The following is a 15326-nucleotide window of genomic DNA, read 5'->3' as shown; positions in this document are numbered from 1 at the left end:
GAATTCCAAAGACTAACAACTCTTTGGGAGCAAAAATTTCTCTTCATTTCCATCTTATTTAGGAGACCCCTTTTTTAATTCCCCTATTTATAGGTTCCCCCCACGAGAAGAAACATCCTCCAAGGATCTACCCCTCAGAATCCAAAATGTTTCAATAACATCTTCTTATTTTTCTAAACTCCAATGAATATATCGGCCCAACCTGGTCAACATTACCTCATAAGACAACCAATTCATCCCGAGAATCAGCCTAGTGAATCTTCTCTGAATTTCTTCCAATCCAAGTTCCTTATGTAAGGAGACCAGAACTGTACATTGTATTCCAGGCGCAGTTTCACCAATGCCCTGTACAGTTGTAACAAGACCTTATTACTTTTACACTCCATCCTCCTTGCAATAAAGGCCAACATTTCATTTGCCTTCCTAATTATTTGCTCGTTACATCTTCAAAGAACTCTAATAAATTTGTCAAATACAATTTCTCTTTCACAAATCATGTTGGCTCTGCCTGATTTAAGATGATTTTCTAAATGTCCTGCCATCACCTCCTCAATTATGGATTCTAGCATCTTCCTAATGACAGATTTTAGATTAACTGGCCTATAGTTTCTGGTTTTTTGTCTCCTTTGTTTCTTGAATAGTAGTGTCACATTTGCAGCATTCCAATTCAATGGGACCTTTCCAGAATCTGTGGAATTTTGTAAGATTACAAACATTAGCACTGCTGCCTCACAGTGCCAGGGGTCCAGGTTCAATTCCGGCTTTGAGTGACCATGTGGAGTTTGCATGTTGTCCCCATGTCTGCGTGGGTTTCCTCCCACAGTCCAAAGATGTGCAGTTTAGGTGGATTGGCTATGCTAAATTGTCCCTTAGTGTCAAGGGACTAGCAGGATAAATACGTGGGATTGCTGTCAGTGCAGGCTCGATGGGCCGAATAGCCTCCTGTGCTGGGTGGCACAGTGGTTAGCACTGCTGCCTCACAGTAGTAGGGACCCGGGTTCAATTCCCGGCTTGGGTGTGTGAAGTTTGCACGTTCTCCCCTTGTCTGTGTGGGTTTCTTCCAGGTGCTCCAGTTTCCTCCCACCGTCCAAAGATGTGCTGACTAAGTGCATTGGCCATACTAAATTCTCCCTCAGTGTATCCGAACAGGCACAGGCACCGGAGTGTGGCCACTAGGGGATTTCACAGTAACTACATTGCAGTGTAAATGTGAGCCTACTTGTGACCCAAATAAGGAAACTAAACTTTAAACTGCAGGGATTCTATGATTCTATTACTGTGGCCACTTCCTTTAAGATGCTAGGTGGCAGGCCATCAGATCCAGGATGCTCATTGTCAGCTTTAGTTCTATTTAGTCTTTCTAGTACTGTTTCTCTAGTGATTGTGATTATTTTAAGTTCCTCTCTCTCTCGTATGCCCCTGCTTTCCTGCTGTTCTGGGGATGCTTTTTGTGTCTTCTACTGTGAAGAGAGATAGAAAATACCTGTTCTGAGTTTCTGCCATTTTCTTGTTTCCCATCTTTACCCAATCTCAGCCTCTCTCTAAGGGACCAATGCTCACGTTTGCTACTCTTTTCCTTTTTTCCAATACTTGTAAATGCTTTTACTTTTTGTTTTCCTATTTCTTGCTAGTTTTCTCTTGTATTACCAATTTCTCGCTGTTATTTTTTAAAGTAATCCTTTACCAGTTTCTAATGTTTTCCCAATCTTCCAGCACGTTTTCCACCAAGATACCAGACACAATGTTATTTTTAACACTGCAATTTTTTAAAAGTGAGAATGTAATAGAACTAGATTTCTTCCTGTGAAACTGAAGGTTATCTTCAGCTTTCCAGAGATGTTGAGTCCCACGCCTGCCCTTTTATAAAAGATGCTGATGATGTAGAATTGGCCCTCTCTGCTCTGTGTGTGTGCAGGGCCAGCAGGTGCAATGTAAATGCTGGAAATCTCCAGGGACAGATTGCGTTACAGCAACTTCCTGCCACTGTCGATATTTCTCACTCTATGTGTGCATATCTCTCTCTCTCACACACACGTAACCGGGTCTATTTCCACCACCTGCAGCAAGTCCATCAGTTTCTATAATTTAGTGAATTTTTTGCAAAGCAGAAGTCACAACTTGCTCCTACCTCGTCCGACTCCTGCCCCTCTCTAATTTATTGAAGCAGCCGAGGCTTTAGAGCCTTTGCTTTTTGCCTGGCATCTGTGGGTCGCTGCATTGTATTGGGGATGGTGGAGGTGAGGTGTGTGCAAAGGGAGGGATGTTGCCTGCTGAAGGCTTGCGGTAAAACGCATTGTGAAGAGGCGCAAGTGAGCCAGACATTACCTCATCCTCCTGCAACCTCCCAGGCACAGAGAGGGGGAGGGGAAAGAGCCGCATGAATCCAGCCTGCGTCAGGTGCCTGAGTGTTAATAAAAGCTCATCTTATTCATTCAACTTGATTAATATTCAGTGCAGCAACAAACACAAAGAATATGCTTTTTAAAGCATTTGTAGCAGCTCTTGGCTCCTTTTTCCCTCCTCTTAATTTATACTGTATCTCTCTTAAAATATTCCTTAGATATTGCTGCTGTCAAGATGAAAAAGGAGCAAAGTAAATATAGCCACATACTGATGGATTGCGCTTGTTGTATTTAAAATATGCCTTACTTGCTAAATGGCACAATTTTTAAGGTGACTAATGGCCCCGATTGCTATCTTACGAGGGGGGGGGGGGGGGGACGTTGGATGCAGGGCGGATGGTTTTAAATTTCACATGAACTCATTGCCACTGCACCATGGGCATTATTTACCACTCTTGCCCACCACTACTCGGTCTGATCTCCTAATTCTTCCTCCCAGAAATGGACTAACCTTCCTGATAGAGAGAGCTCGATTTTTAGGGATCCCGTTTGATGAAACGTCGGGTGCTGACAATACAGCGCGGCAGAATCTTTCATGGGAGGGGACAGGATGGTGGGGGGTCTTTGAAAATCTCCCAGCTCCGTGACTAGTCCATCCCGTTCCTCCCCCTCTTCAAACTCTGCTCAGACCCAGTAAGAAGTTTAACAACACCAGGTTAAAGTCCAACAGGTTTATTTGGTAGCAAAAGCCACACAAGCTTTCGAGGCTCTGAGCCCCTTCTTCAGGTGAGTATTTGTCACTAATGACAAATCAGCTGCCTTAGATCGAACCCCGCATAACAAATGATACATTCAACAGACCCAGTAAGACATTGCTGAGTTCTCTGTCCCTCCCCATTGGATCCTTCTGTCTTCTTTGACGCTGTTCTACACTCCCAGCAAACCTCCCCACCCCCAAGCTGTCTATTTGTCATTCTCTCTCTCTGGTCTTCTTCCACTTGGCCAACATTCACCCCTCCAGCAACATAACTATCCGGGGATTATCTCATTATTGTTTGCGGGGACCCTGCTGTGTGCAAATTGGCTGCTGCATTTCCCTAAAACTGTGACCACACTTCAATAGTGCCTAATTGGCTGTAAAATATTATGGGACATCCTGATGTGGAAATGCCGGTGTTGGACTGGGGTGGGCACAGTATGAAGCCTCACAACATCAGGTTAAAGTCCAACAGGTTTATTTGGTATCACGAGCTTTCGAAGTGCCGCTCCTTCATCAGACTCACCTGATGAAGGAGCAGCACTCCGAAAGCTTGTGATACCAAATAAACCTGTTGGACTTTAACCTGGTGCTGTGAGACTTCTTACTGGGACATCCTGAGATTTTCAAAAGGTGCGATATAAATGCAAGTTCCTTCGCTATGTACCATCTCCGTCATGCTGCGCAAGGATGTTTGCTTGCTGTCAAAGGAACGTTTGTGGAATATGTGGGGCGCGAGTGAGAGGACAACATTCCTCCGTACCCTTAGCTGAGGCAGGCACTGTTCCCACTTCCCATATGTTACCAGCAGCTCTGAATTAGGACTGTATTTTATATGGTAATGAATGGCTGAATTGAAAGGACTCATCATTATCTGGGACATGCAATTATCAGGCATTGACTGCTGTTTTGTCTTCTCCCTGATCTTGAAGAGGAAAGGAAGGAGCTAACTGATAAACAATTAATTAGAGTTTACAATTAAAACTCCAGGAACATTAAAAAAAACTGCTTAAATGTGTTACTGAGGTCAAGGGGATGGGTTTTATTAGCCAGAAAACATTAGATGCTGATCAGTTCAAACTGCACCATTCAGAATGGGTCATCATTTAATTTGTTGGTTGGGGATCAAGGGTCACAGTTCAGCCCTGTTGTACAGACTCTCTGTATTTGTCACTAATGACAAATCAGCTGCCTTAGATCGAACCCCGCATAACAAATGATACATTCAACAGGCCAAATACAGGTCTGGTTTCCAGCTGCTCAACATTGTAAAGTGTGATACAAATGCCCCAGTAAAACGAAGACAATACCCCCTTTTTCCCACAGAGGTGCTTTGCCCAAGTCAAGGAACTGCTTCTGTTTGCCCAGTTTATGCTGATACCAGTTTTACATTAATCTTGCACAGTGCTTAGCTGTGGTAAGACAGCCTGTACAGGATGAAATATCGATTCTTCATGTCCACCCTTCCAGAGTAGGAGAGTTGAGCCTCAGGTTCCACAAGTGTGTAGCTGTCTGTTATTGTAGTACTTTAAAGAAATGTTCTTAGACGGGAAGTAAATGCAGCATTTTCTTGCCCTCTGCTAATTGCCCCTGAACTTTGTGGCTTGCTAAGTCATTTCGAGACACAGGCTTGTGCCGCCAGGTTACCCCAAGCTCACCTTGCACATGGAGCCAAATGAGATATTAGGACAGCTGACCATAAGTTTGGTCAAAGAGGTCACTTTTAAGCAGCATCTGAAAAGAGGAAATGGAGGTTTTGGAAATGAATTCCAGGGCTTTGGGCCTTGATGGCTAAAGGCACAACCACCAATAGTGGGATGAAGGAAGTGGAGGATGCACAAGAGGTCAGAGTTGGAGGAATGTAGAATTCTTGAAGAGTTGTGGAGCTGGAAGGGATGAGGATAGAGAGGATTGAACACGAGAATGAGAATTTTAAAATTGCATTGGCTGCTTTGACGTTAATTCAGGATGTCCTATATTTCACAATGTATATAGTCTAATTTCAGAGTGTATTTTTAAAATTCTGGATCTGATTCTGGCGTAAAAGCAGTTGTCTGCACAGTCATTGTGTGATGACATTTATACTGGAGGATTAGACTTACCAGGCCAATGTATCTTAAATCAGATTTCCCACCTTGCCCCACATTTTGCCCATTTTGCCTTCTCCTCTCTTTGTATCTGAAACGGAAGAAGGTGCAGGGTGGGGAATGCCACTAAGTGAATATCTCATTCAGAGAGCTGGCGCAGACACAGTGGGCTGAATGGCCTCCTTCTGTGCTGTAACAATTATGTGATTGTGTGAAGTGTCATTCATGCTGGTTGAACAGCTGTAGTAAATCTGGAAGCAGTACCTGATGGGGCTCTGGAGTGGAGTGGCATTGCCTCCTCTAGGGATATGGCTTTGCCTCATCGCTGACTACACTACAAATTGATGTGAAGTGAAAAGCATTGAGTTGCTGCAATCGTCGTAGCTTCAGTACCTCTACCTGTCTCTGCCCCACTTTGCTCCTTGCTTTTTTACTTCTCTTTACGTATCACTGTTTCTCTCCTCACTTCAATGGTTTCTCTTGTTCTCCGTCATTCATTCATTCAGCATTTCCTTCATTTGTGTATCCTTCTTCCCTCATTTCACCCTATTCTCTCTCTCTCTTTCCCAGTAAACCCCAGGTCTGAACGCTAACTGGATCGTGATGATTAAATCTCACCCATCTCACGGGAATCACAACCAGCAAAAGAGTAGGGTAAAAATAAAACATTACATCACCAGCTGACCTGAATCTGCACCACAGGCAGTGTATTTGCAGTCACAGCAGTGGAATACATCATACTCATTCAACAGAATCAAAAGCAACCAAACTCTCCTGAGCCAGCTAGTAAATCAGAAGCCAGCAGGAGAATGAGATCAGAAAACAGCTAATGCCATCGCCATCAGCACTGATGAGTTAAATGCAAGGAAATTTTGACTCATTACATTTATATGAGCTTCCTGATACACCATACCCCTGCTTGTATAACACAATCCTCAGTGTAACACCGTCTGATATACCACTCTCCCTCTGATAGAACACAGCCTGCTTCACAACACTGAATCACCACACTCCCTTTATAGAACAGATCCAGCCCCTTCTATAGCACCGATACAACACACTCCCTCTATTTTTTTTAAAAGTTTATTTATTCGTGTCACAACTTGGCTTAAAATCACAACTTGCAATGAAGTTACTGTGAAAATACCCTAGTCGCCACACTCCGGCACCTGTTCGGGTACACTGAGGGAGAATTTAGCATGGCCAAAGCACCTAACCAGCACATCTTTGGATTATAGGAGAAAACCGGAGCACCCGGAGGAAACCCGTGCAGAAACAGGGAGAATGTGCAGACTTGCACAGACAGTGACCCAAGCCGAGAATTGAACCCGGATCCTTGGCGCTGTGAGGCAGCAGTGCTAACCACTGTGCCACCCAACCCTCTCCACAACACTAATATACCATACTCTCCTCATTAACAAACCAAGCCCTAAACTCCAAACACCACGAACAATTAGAGCCTTTCAGCACACTTCCCCCATCCTCACATCTTTATAGCTAATTAAAGCGACTCAAAGTAAATTTTAAATAATGTTTCAGATTTGCTCACAGCAGGATCCTGAAGATTAGGCTTCAATTCCTGGAGATTCCAGGAAAATCTGGAGCATTGGCAACAGCAGTGCTGTGACCGTCAGGCACCATGGTAGTGTGTGTTGGCGGGGGGGGCGGCAGTAGGTTGGTATGATTTTGCAATAAGGCATTTATTTTTCACTCCATGTGGCAGAATTGTCATGGCTTTCCTTGTCCACATTTGTCTTCCAATTTCACTTTGTTTTAAAAAGAATTAGCCTTTGATCTGCCTCTTGGTCAGGGAGTAAATACAGCATGCGGTCCATGCAGAGCAGCAAACCTGCTTGCATCCTCTCTGTGCTAAATGATCTGAGCTCAGTGTAGCTGGTGGTCCTGCAGGCTGCAGTTGGTTGAAATCCTTCCTATTCCCGACCATGGTCCAGCAGCCCCTGGTTGGAAATTGGGTATGTGGATGTTTAGGAAAATAACGATGCCCAGTGGAGATACCTCCTGGTTGAATAGGTTCTATGAGGACTGGGACCCCAAACAATGAAAATGTACTTTAGCACAAGGGGAAATGGTATTCCACTGATTTTATTGGCCAGAATTTTGTGTTCCTGCCCCGGATGCGTTCTGAGGGGGGCAGTGGGGGGAGCACGAAATTGAATGGATAGTATTCCCTCCAGGTTCTCACCCAGCCCAATCTCGCAGCGATTTTACGCTGTGGCGGGCAGAGCCTGGGAACGGAAAGTTCACTCTTGCCCCAACTGAAGCTCTAAAGTGGCCAATTAATGACTACTTAAGGACTGTCTCCCACCCAGCCTCATTATTTAGGCCTGCGGGTGGATGACATCTTGGGAGGGAATCCTGGTAACGGTCAAGCTTGGACAGGAAAGGGGCTTTCTCGGTTCCATCAGAAGCCCCCCCCCCCCCCCCCCCCCCCAAGGTCTGGTGACCTCCAAACTTCCTTCCACCCCCGATTGCCCTTCATGCACCTCCCCCCATCCCCCACACTGCACCCAAGGCCTGTGTACATTGGCACCAAGGCTTTTGAAGTCAGAGGGGATATGTTCCGAGCCCCTGCCATTCTAAAAATTCAGGCCATTCTCTCTCTTCAGATTCGTAAGAATCCAATGCCATTCTACGAAAAGCAAGGGAGTTCTCTCTGGTGTTCTAACCAACGGTTATCACTCAACCAACATCATTAAAACAAATAGTTTGGTCATTATCTCATTGCTGTTTGTGCAACCTTGTTGTGTGCAAATTGGCTGCCATTACATCAATGACTGCACTTCAAAAGTACTTTGTTGACTGTGAATCACTCTGAGGGAGGGTGTGTTCTGAGAGATGGACTGGATCTATTAGACTGTACTTTGTGAAGAACAGTAAAACTAGAGAGATCTGTAGACAGTTCTTTGCTTGAAACCAACACAATTCGCCAAAGCGACTTCCATTTGCAGTACCATTAGTAACTACAAAAGTAGAAAAATAAGGTTGTTAGACTGGCTACTCAGTGTGTAACTAAACAATTCCTCAACTGGTTTCAAGACATCAACCTACTTGGGAATCCCTCAACATCTGGGGTACATGGGAGCCAAAATGGCCAATGAGTGACATCCATCCAGTTTAGGAGACTGTGTCAAAGCAGGTGCCCACAAACTTTGAAAGATTCAGAAATTTTTAAGACTGGTTGGTAGAATCTGGTGAACCGGACAGGTACTATGGATCAGAAATGGGTGATAGGCATTAAAAGCAAATTACAGACAATAAACAAACAGAACTTAATTCAAAGGCTGCCAATTATTGATTCCACTAATGTTCAGTTTCTCTTGTTTCCTGCAGTTTTCAAAAGACAAATACATCTTGGATTCCAGCCCTGAGAAACTGCACAAAGAGTTGGAGGAAGAACTGAAACTGAGTAGCACAGACCTACGGAGTCACGCCTGGTACCATGGGCGCATCCCACGGGAGGTAAAGCATTTTTGGAGAAATGGCATTTAAAATTATTTCTCTATTAATGAAACAACGGAATTGTAAGCCTTGTATTTTAAGTTAGATCACAGGCTATGTTGGAGACTATTATATCAGAGAGTATATGTGTTGGAGATTATTATATCAAGGGGTGTTAAGATGCCAAAGATGACAGCCAAAAATAGCAGAACTCTTAGTTTTGGTGAATGTCAGAAGGTTAGATTACAACAGTAATTGGCTTTTTAATTTTAACAATTAGACGTCAAATTCTTTTGGGTAGCTCTGAAATTCATGGGTGGTTAAGTGTTGTTTGCTTGTGTTCATTGGGAATTTGCTTTACATTGTGGCACTCACCCACACTGCTGCAATAAAAACATTTGAAAACCCCCCTTTTGTCCTGGATATTTACATGGCAAGTGCTGATCAAGTGGAAACGGCCTTTTTCAGACTAAACCGCTTTTCTAATTCTGTCAAAGAATCTTGATTCTTAAATTCAGGATTGTTCCACATGAGAGTTTGATTTGAAGTCCATATTTTACTTTCCCCTCCTATTTGTTCACACGTTCTTCAGGATGTGTGTCTGGATTTTGTGCTCAGGCCAGGCTGAGTAACATTGATTGTCCAATTTCCACATTATTACATTGGGTGAGGTACCAGAGCAAAGCTTCAGCACGAGCCTTCAACAGAAGATGCATGGAAATTGGGAAAGGGCAGTGCCATTAAAAAAAAAAGAATCTGCTTCTCTTTCTCACTGGCTTCACAAAATAAATTTTATACATGGAAATGTCTGAGTGCGATCTGACAACATTTAAATAGCAAAAAGTAATATCAGCAAGTGTAAAATACTGGATTGTTCACTTATAAAGTCGAAACCAACATTGTAAATTCAAAACGGTGTCAATTTATAAATGTTGTAAGTGCTGTTCGTTGTAACTCGAATGTCGTAAAGTTAAAAGTTTATTCATTAGTCACAAGTAAGGTTTACATTAACACTGCAATGAAGTTACTGTGAAATTCCCCTAGTCACCACACTCCGGCGCCTGTTTGGGTCAATGCACCGAACCAGCACGTATTTCAGACTGTGGGAGGGAACTGGAGCAGCCAGAGGAAACCCACGCAGACACAGGGAAAACGTGCAAACTCCACACACAGTGACCCAAGCCGGGAATCGAACCTGGGTCCCTGGCGCTGTGAGGTAGCAGTGCTAACCACTGTGCCACCGCGTAACAAGTTCAAACATTCATACGTGCGCACTGATGTTCTGCGCCGCCTGTCTCCTTGACTCAAGATGATCAGTTGTTGTTCCGATGTATTTTTACCTGACGAAGTTTTGTGTTCCAAACTTTTTCTTAAAGTTTATATTTTATAATATTAATTGATTGCTATATTACTTTTTTATAATTGATTGAGTACAAAATTCTGGGTTATTTTGGTGAAAATAGGGCATCAGGAACCAATCCCCAATTTATAACATTGTTCTTAGGGGCAAATCAGTTTCGACCCATGACATTTTGACTTGAGACATGGTTTTCAGGAAACAATTGTGTTGTAAGTCTGAGGATTGTCCGTATTATACATAGGGAGGTATGAAAGGAAAGAATCAAAGGAATGGAAGGACTGAAAGAAGGCTTGCATTTATGTGGCACTTTTCGTGACCACTATATATCTCAAAGTGCTTTATGGCTAATGAAGTACTTTTTTAAGTGCAGTAACTGTGGTAATATAGGGTTGTGTAGCTAAAGTGATGTTGAAATAACTGTAGCTGAAAGAGACTTTGGAATCTTGGTATATTTGGCACTCAACATGACTAACCAATGCAAACCAGCAATCAACAAAGTCAATAGAACAATGAATTATATCACCAACACAGAGGTGGATATATAAATATACCAGTTAGGAGCAGGGGTAAGCCATTTGGCCCCTTGAGCCTGCTCAGCCATACAATAAGATCATGGTTGATCTGATTGTGGCCTCAGTGCCATTATCCTGCCCACCCACTATATATCCTTTGATCACCTTATTAGCCAAGAATCCATCTACCTCAGTCTTGAAAATATTCATTGTAAGTTTTGCCCAGACTCTATAGTGCTCTGGTCAAATTTCAATTTGACCAATTTTACTGAGTTCTAATCACTGAGACACAAGGAAAAACCATCAAGTGTTGGAGGAGTGGTGAAGGAAGGTTACACGGCTGATCCTGAATGTCAGGGGTCTTAAATCAAGTGGAAAGACTGGCGGTTCTTTGGCCTTTCAACCTCAAAAGGTAGCATTTGAGTGGTGACCTCAGAGATAATTATAAGATTATTCAGGGAATGATAATGGTAAAGTTGTAAAATTAAGTTAAGTTTGACAATATGATAATGGGATACAGTTTAAAGGAGTAAAAGCAAAAATGATATCAAGAACAATAAAGATGGTTTCGTTCAGACACAAGGACTTTCATTACGTAGAATGAAGTTTCAGCTAGAACAGTACAGGTGAAAATTTAGAATTATTGAAGGAGCAATTGGGATATTGCAATAAAGGAATGTTAGGGTCTTTACAGGTGGTTTAAGGTGGACAAAATGTCATCACCATCTGTAATTATTTTGTGATATGTAAGAATGCTGCACAGGTTTATAACTTCTGACCACAATTTTATAATACCAGTAAATAGATTACGACCTCTTGAGGAAGGGGATAGAAAAACATTTCAGAATTCTGACATTTATACACACTAACTCCTCTATTTAGTTCTTGTTCACTAAAGCCCCATGATTCAGTCAGTGTTTTCAAGGTGTTCAGTAGAGCATTTGACAAGAAAAAAGAAAATCCAGCTACCGGAAATGAATCTGGTTCAAAAACAAATTGACATGTCAAGGTGATAGCTCCCCTGAGTATTACCATGAATATGAATTGAGTGATCGAGGGAGATAGTCACCTAAAAGACAGGTAAACAAGTGCAATACATCTTCTGCTTTCCCTCTGTAGGAAAATGGTTTGACATTTTTACTGCTGTATGCATTACGGACATAAATATACGGCACAGAGTGGCGAGGGTGAGGCGCAGCTGACAGCCAAACACAGTCGACAGCTTCTCAGTATCTTCAACCCTAATGTTCCATCTCTGCCTCTTATAGTTTTCTTTTTCGTGAATTTTGTGTCCAGCCAGAGTAAGGTGCAAAAATAGATGCGGCACAATTTCTTTTCAGGTAGCCTGGGTTAGTGACGAGCCTGGCAGATCGGCTTTGCAAAGCACCTTCTACTCTGCTCCAATAACATGTCACAGTCTCAACCACCTACCGCACCATTCTGGCATTGTCCCATTTCCCGTCCAGAAAGACTACAAATCCACTTTCTGGTGAGAGGTTGCTGGACAGTTATCAGGATCAGAAACACTGGCTGCTTTCCCCTACCCCCTCACCCATGGATGTTAATTATGGCCAATGGTAGCACAGCACAAACTGCAAATGAAATCTGGAATCTCCTTGGTTTGTCTGGCCATATGGAGGGATCCACCAGTCCACCAATGGAGTCCATGTTGAGATATTGGCTGTTAGAACTTATAAAGTAATGAGTGAAGTTAGAAACTGGAAACTCTAAATTCTCTACCCCACCCCCAACAAGAAGCTGTTGAAGCTAATTGAAAATTTCAAAACTGAGATTTTTGACTAGGAAAGGATATTGAAGGATAGTTTTAAAGTTTGTTTACTAGTGTCACAAGTAGGCTTACATTCACAATGCAATGTAGTCACTGTGAAAATCCCCTAGTCTCCACACTCCGGCACCTGTTCAGGTACACTGAGGGAGAGTTTAGCATGGCCAATGCACCTAACGAGCATGTCTTACGGACTGTGAGAGGAAACTGGAGCACCCGGAGGAAACCTACGCAGACACTGGAGAATGTGCAGACTCCGCACAGACAGTGATCCAAGCTGGGAATTGAATCTGGATCCCTGGCGCTGGGGACAGCAGTGCTAACCACTGTACCACTGTGCTGCCTCGATATAAGAACATAAGAACATAAGAAATAGGAGCAGGAGTAGGCCATCTAGCCCCTCGAGCCTGCCCCGCCATTCAATAAGATCATGGCTGATCTGACGTGGATCAGTACCACTTACCCGCCTGATCCCCATAACCCTTAATTCCCTTACCGCTCAGGAATCCATCCATCCGCGCTTTAAACATATTCAGCGAGGTAGCCTCCACCACCTCAGTGGGCAGAGAATTCCAGAGATTCACCACCCTCTGGGAGAAGAAGTTCCTCCTCAACTCTGTCTTAAACCGACCCCCCTTTATTTTGAGGCTGTGTCCTCTAGTTTTAACTTCCTTACTAAGTGGAAAGAATCTCTCCGCCTCCACCCTATCCAGCCCCCGCATTATCTTATAAGTCTCCATAAGATCCCCCCTCATCCTTCTAAACTCCAACGAGTACAAACCCAATCTCCTCAGCCTCTCCTCATAATCCAAACCCCTCATCTCCGGTATCAACCTGGTGAACCTTCTCTGCACTCCCTCCAATGCCAATATATCCTTCCTCATATAAGGGGACCAATACTGCACACAGTATTCCAGCTGCGGCCTCACCAATGCCCTGTACAGGTGCATCAAGACATCCCTGCTTTTATATTCTATCCCCCTCGCAATATAGGCCAACATCCCATTTGCCTTCTTGATCACCTGTTGTACCTGCAGACTGGGCTTTTGCGTCTCATGCACAAGGACCCCCAGGTCCCTTTGCACGGTAGCATGTTTTGATTTGTTTCCATTGAGATAGTAATCCCATTTGTTATTATTTCCTCCAAAGTGTATAACCTCGCATTTATCAACGTTATACTCCATTTGCCATATCCTCGCCCACTCACTCAGCCTGTCCAAATCTCTCTGCAGATCTTCTCCGTCCTCCACACGATTCACTTTTCCACTTATCTTTGTGTCGTGGAACCATGGAAATATGGAACCATGGCAGGTAGATAGGCAAGATGATAACAATTCAACAATGATCCAATCAAATTATGTAACAGGGTGTTGGGAGTTAATCCTGTTCTTATATTCCTGGACTCTTTTTGATAAACATCAGCTTTTGTTTTTCAGGTTTCTGAGAACCTGGTGCAGAAGAACGGGGAATTCCTCATTCGCGACTCACTCACGTGTGTCGGTGATTATGTGCTGACCTGCCGATGGCGAAATGAGCCTCTTCATTTCAAAATCAACAAGGTGATGATCAAACCCAATGAGACTTACACCCGCATCCAATATCTGTTTGAGCGTGAGAGCTTCGACAACATCCCTGCCCTGGTCAGGTTTTACATCGGGAACCGCAAGCCCGTCTCTGAGCAGAGTGGCGCAGTCATCTACACTCCAATCAACCGCACCCTTCCACTCCGCTACCTGGAGGCCAGCTATGGACTGTCCAATGGGAAGCACAGCATGACCCATCCTCCAACCAACCAGAAAGGTGGATACATCAAGAGGCGGAGTGTGACTATGACGGATGGTCTGACATCTGACAAGATTATCCGAAGTGACAGCTGTGGCAACAGGTAAACATTTGGAATTTTGGAATCCAGAAAAGTAGCCTGTTTCCCCTCCTGAGAAAACAAGGATCAGATCATTAGACATAGTTCCTGTCACAGGGATTCTCTGCGTGTATGCCTGTATGTTAGCCAAGGGCAGGAATAGGTTCAGTTGTAATTCCTCCAACTTCCTCCATGATCAACTTGCCTTATTGCCCAATAGACACTTGGTTGAGGTTCTGAACCATGACAAACACTAATGGAAATGTATCCCACCATAAAACTGTGCTTTCAGAAGACAAAGTGAGACATAATGTGGGCAACTTTTATTAAAATGAACCATATTTTAAGGTATCCCACTTGATGGAATTGGGACCTGAAAATGATGGCAAGACAATTACTCAGCACGCCCCTGCCCATCACCATGACAGCAAACGTTTCCCCAGGCCTACATCTGGGCTGTTTGAGCCATTCTTTATAGTCAGGCTGTGAGCGCACTTTAAAATGCAAATTGAGGGCCTCTGCTATATATAGGGCCTCAATTATCATACATGGAATGAGTTAGATGGAGGGCATCCCACTCTGACCGAGGAGGACCTTTGTTTGTGGGTCAGAGAGGGGCAGGAGTGTCCTCAGTGCTGTCTGAAAACCAGCCAGGCCTGCTGCCTACCATCCTGGATACCCCACCCTTAGAGAGCAGGATTCCCACCCTATTCTTGCGATGCACACGCTGAAGGGGCTGCCTGTTATTGTGCTGGTTTGAAGCTATTTGGCTGCCTCATTAGATCTTTATCCTCAGCCCGCTGTCCTGGTGCTAATGAGACTCGCTTAAATGGACCAGGCCTCAGGCCAGAATTACAGGCTGGCAAATTACTGTTGCTCGTAGTCCAGATCCACTGGGGGTGGAACATTCACCCTCGTGTTATGACGCATCAGAGTACGTTGTAGCCTCTCATCAGTTAAAAAGTTAGTGAGTAAACAAAAGAGCTTTTATTCACCAGTTCTCATTGTCTTTTGTCAGCATTCCGTCACCACACCAGAAGGAAACAATCCGGAATTTTGCTCTCAGTATGGATCAAATCAAGGATATTCACCACGGAATGTCTCCAGTGAATGAGATTCCCTTGTCTCCAGAATATAGCACAAGTAAGTGGAATGTCGACAA

The 15326-nt window shown here is 43.7% G+C and overlaps 1 protein-coding gene across 3 annotated transcripts in view; it reads left to right on the top strand.

Moving 5' to 3' along the window:
* The window catches only part of LOC144502433 (SH2 domain-containing protein 3C-like), a 172335-nt gene that overhangs the window by 140485 nt on the left and 16524 nt on the right, over positions 1-15326 (top strand). For all 3 annotated transcript variants that reach the window (XM_078226334.1, XM_078226335.1, XM_078226336.1), the window contains 3 exons: positions 8538-8666; positions 13740-14188; positions 15183-15307. In XM_078226334.1, the coding sequence (XP_078082460.1) occupies positions 8538-8666; positions 13740-14188; positions 15183-15307 (703 nt within the window). The remainder of the gene's footprint in view (positions 1-8537; positions 8667-13739; positions 14189-15182; positions 15308-15326) is intronic.

This window comes from Mustelus asterias, chromosome 13 (genome assembly GCF_964213995.1).
Source record: "Mustelus asterias chromosome 13, sMusAst1.hap1.1, whole genome shotgun sequence".
NCBI classification, from domain to species: Eukaryota; Metazoa; Chordata; class Chondrichthyes; order Carcharhiniformes; family Triakidae; genus Mustelus; species Mustelus asterias.
Note: the sequence above shows the minus strand (reverse complement) of the source record. Positions and strands in the feature narration are given on the sequence as shown.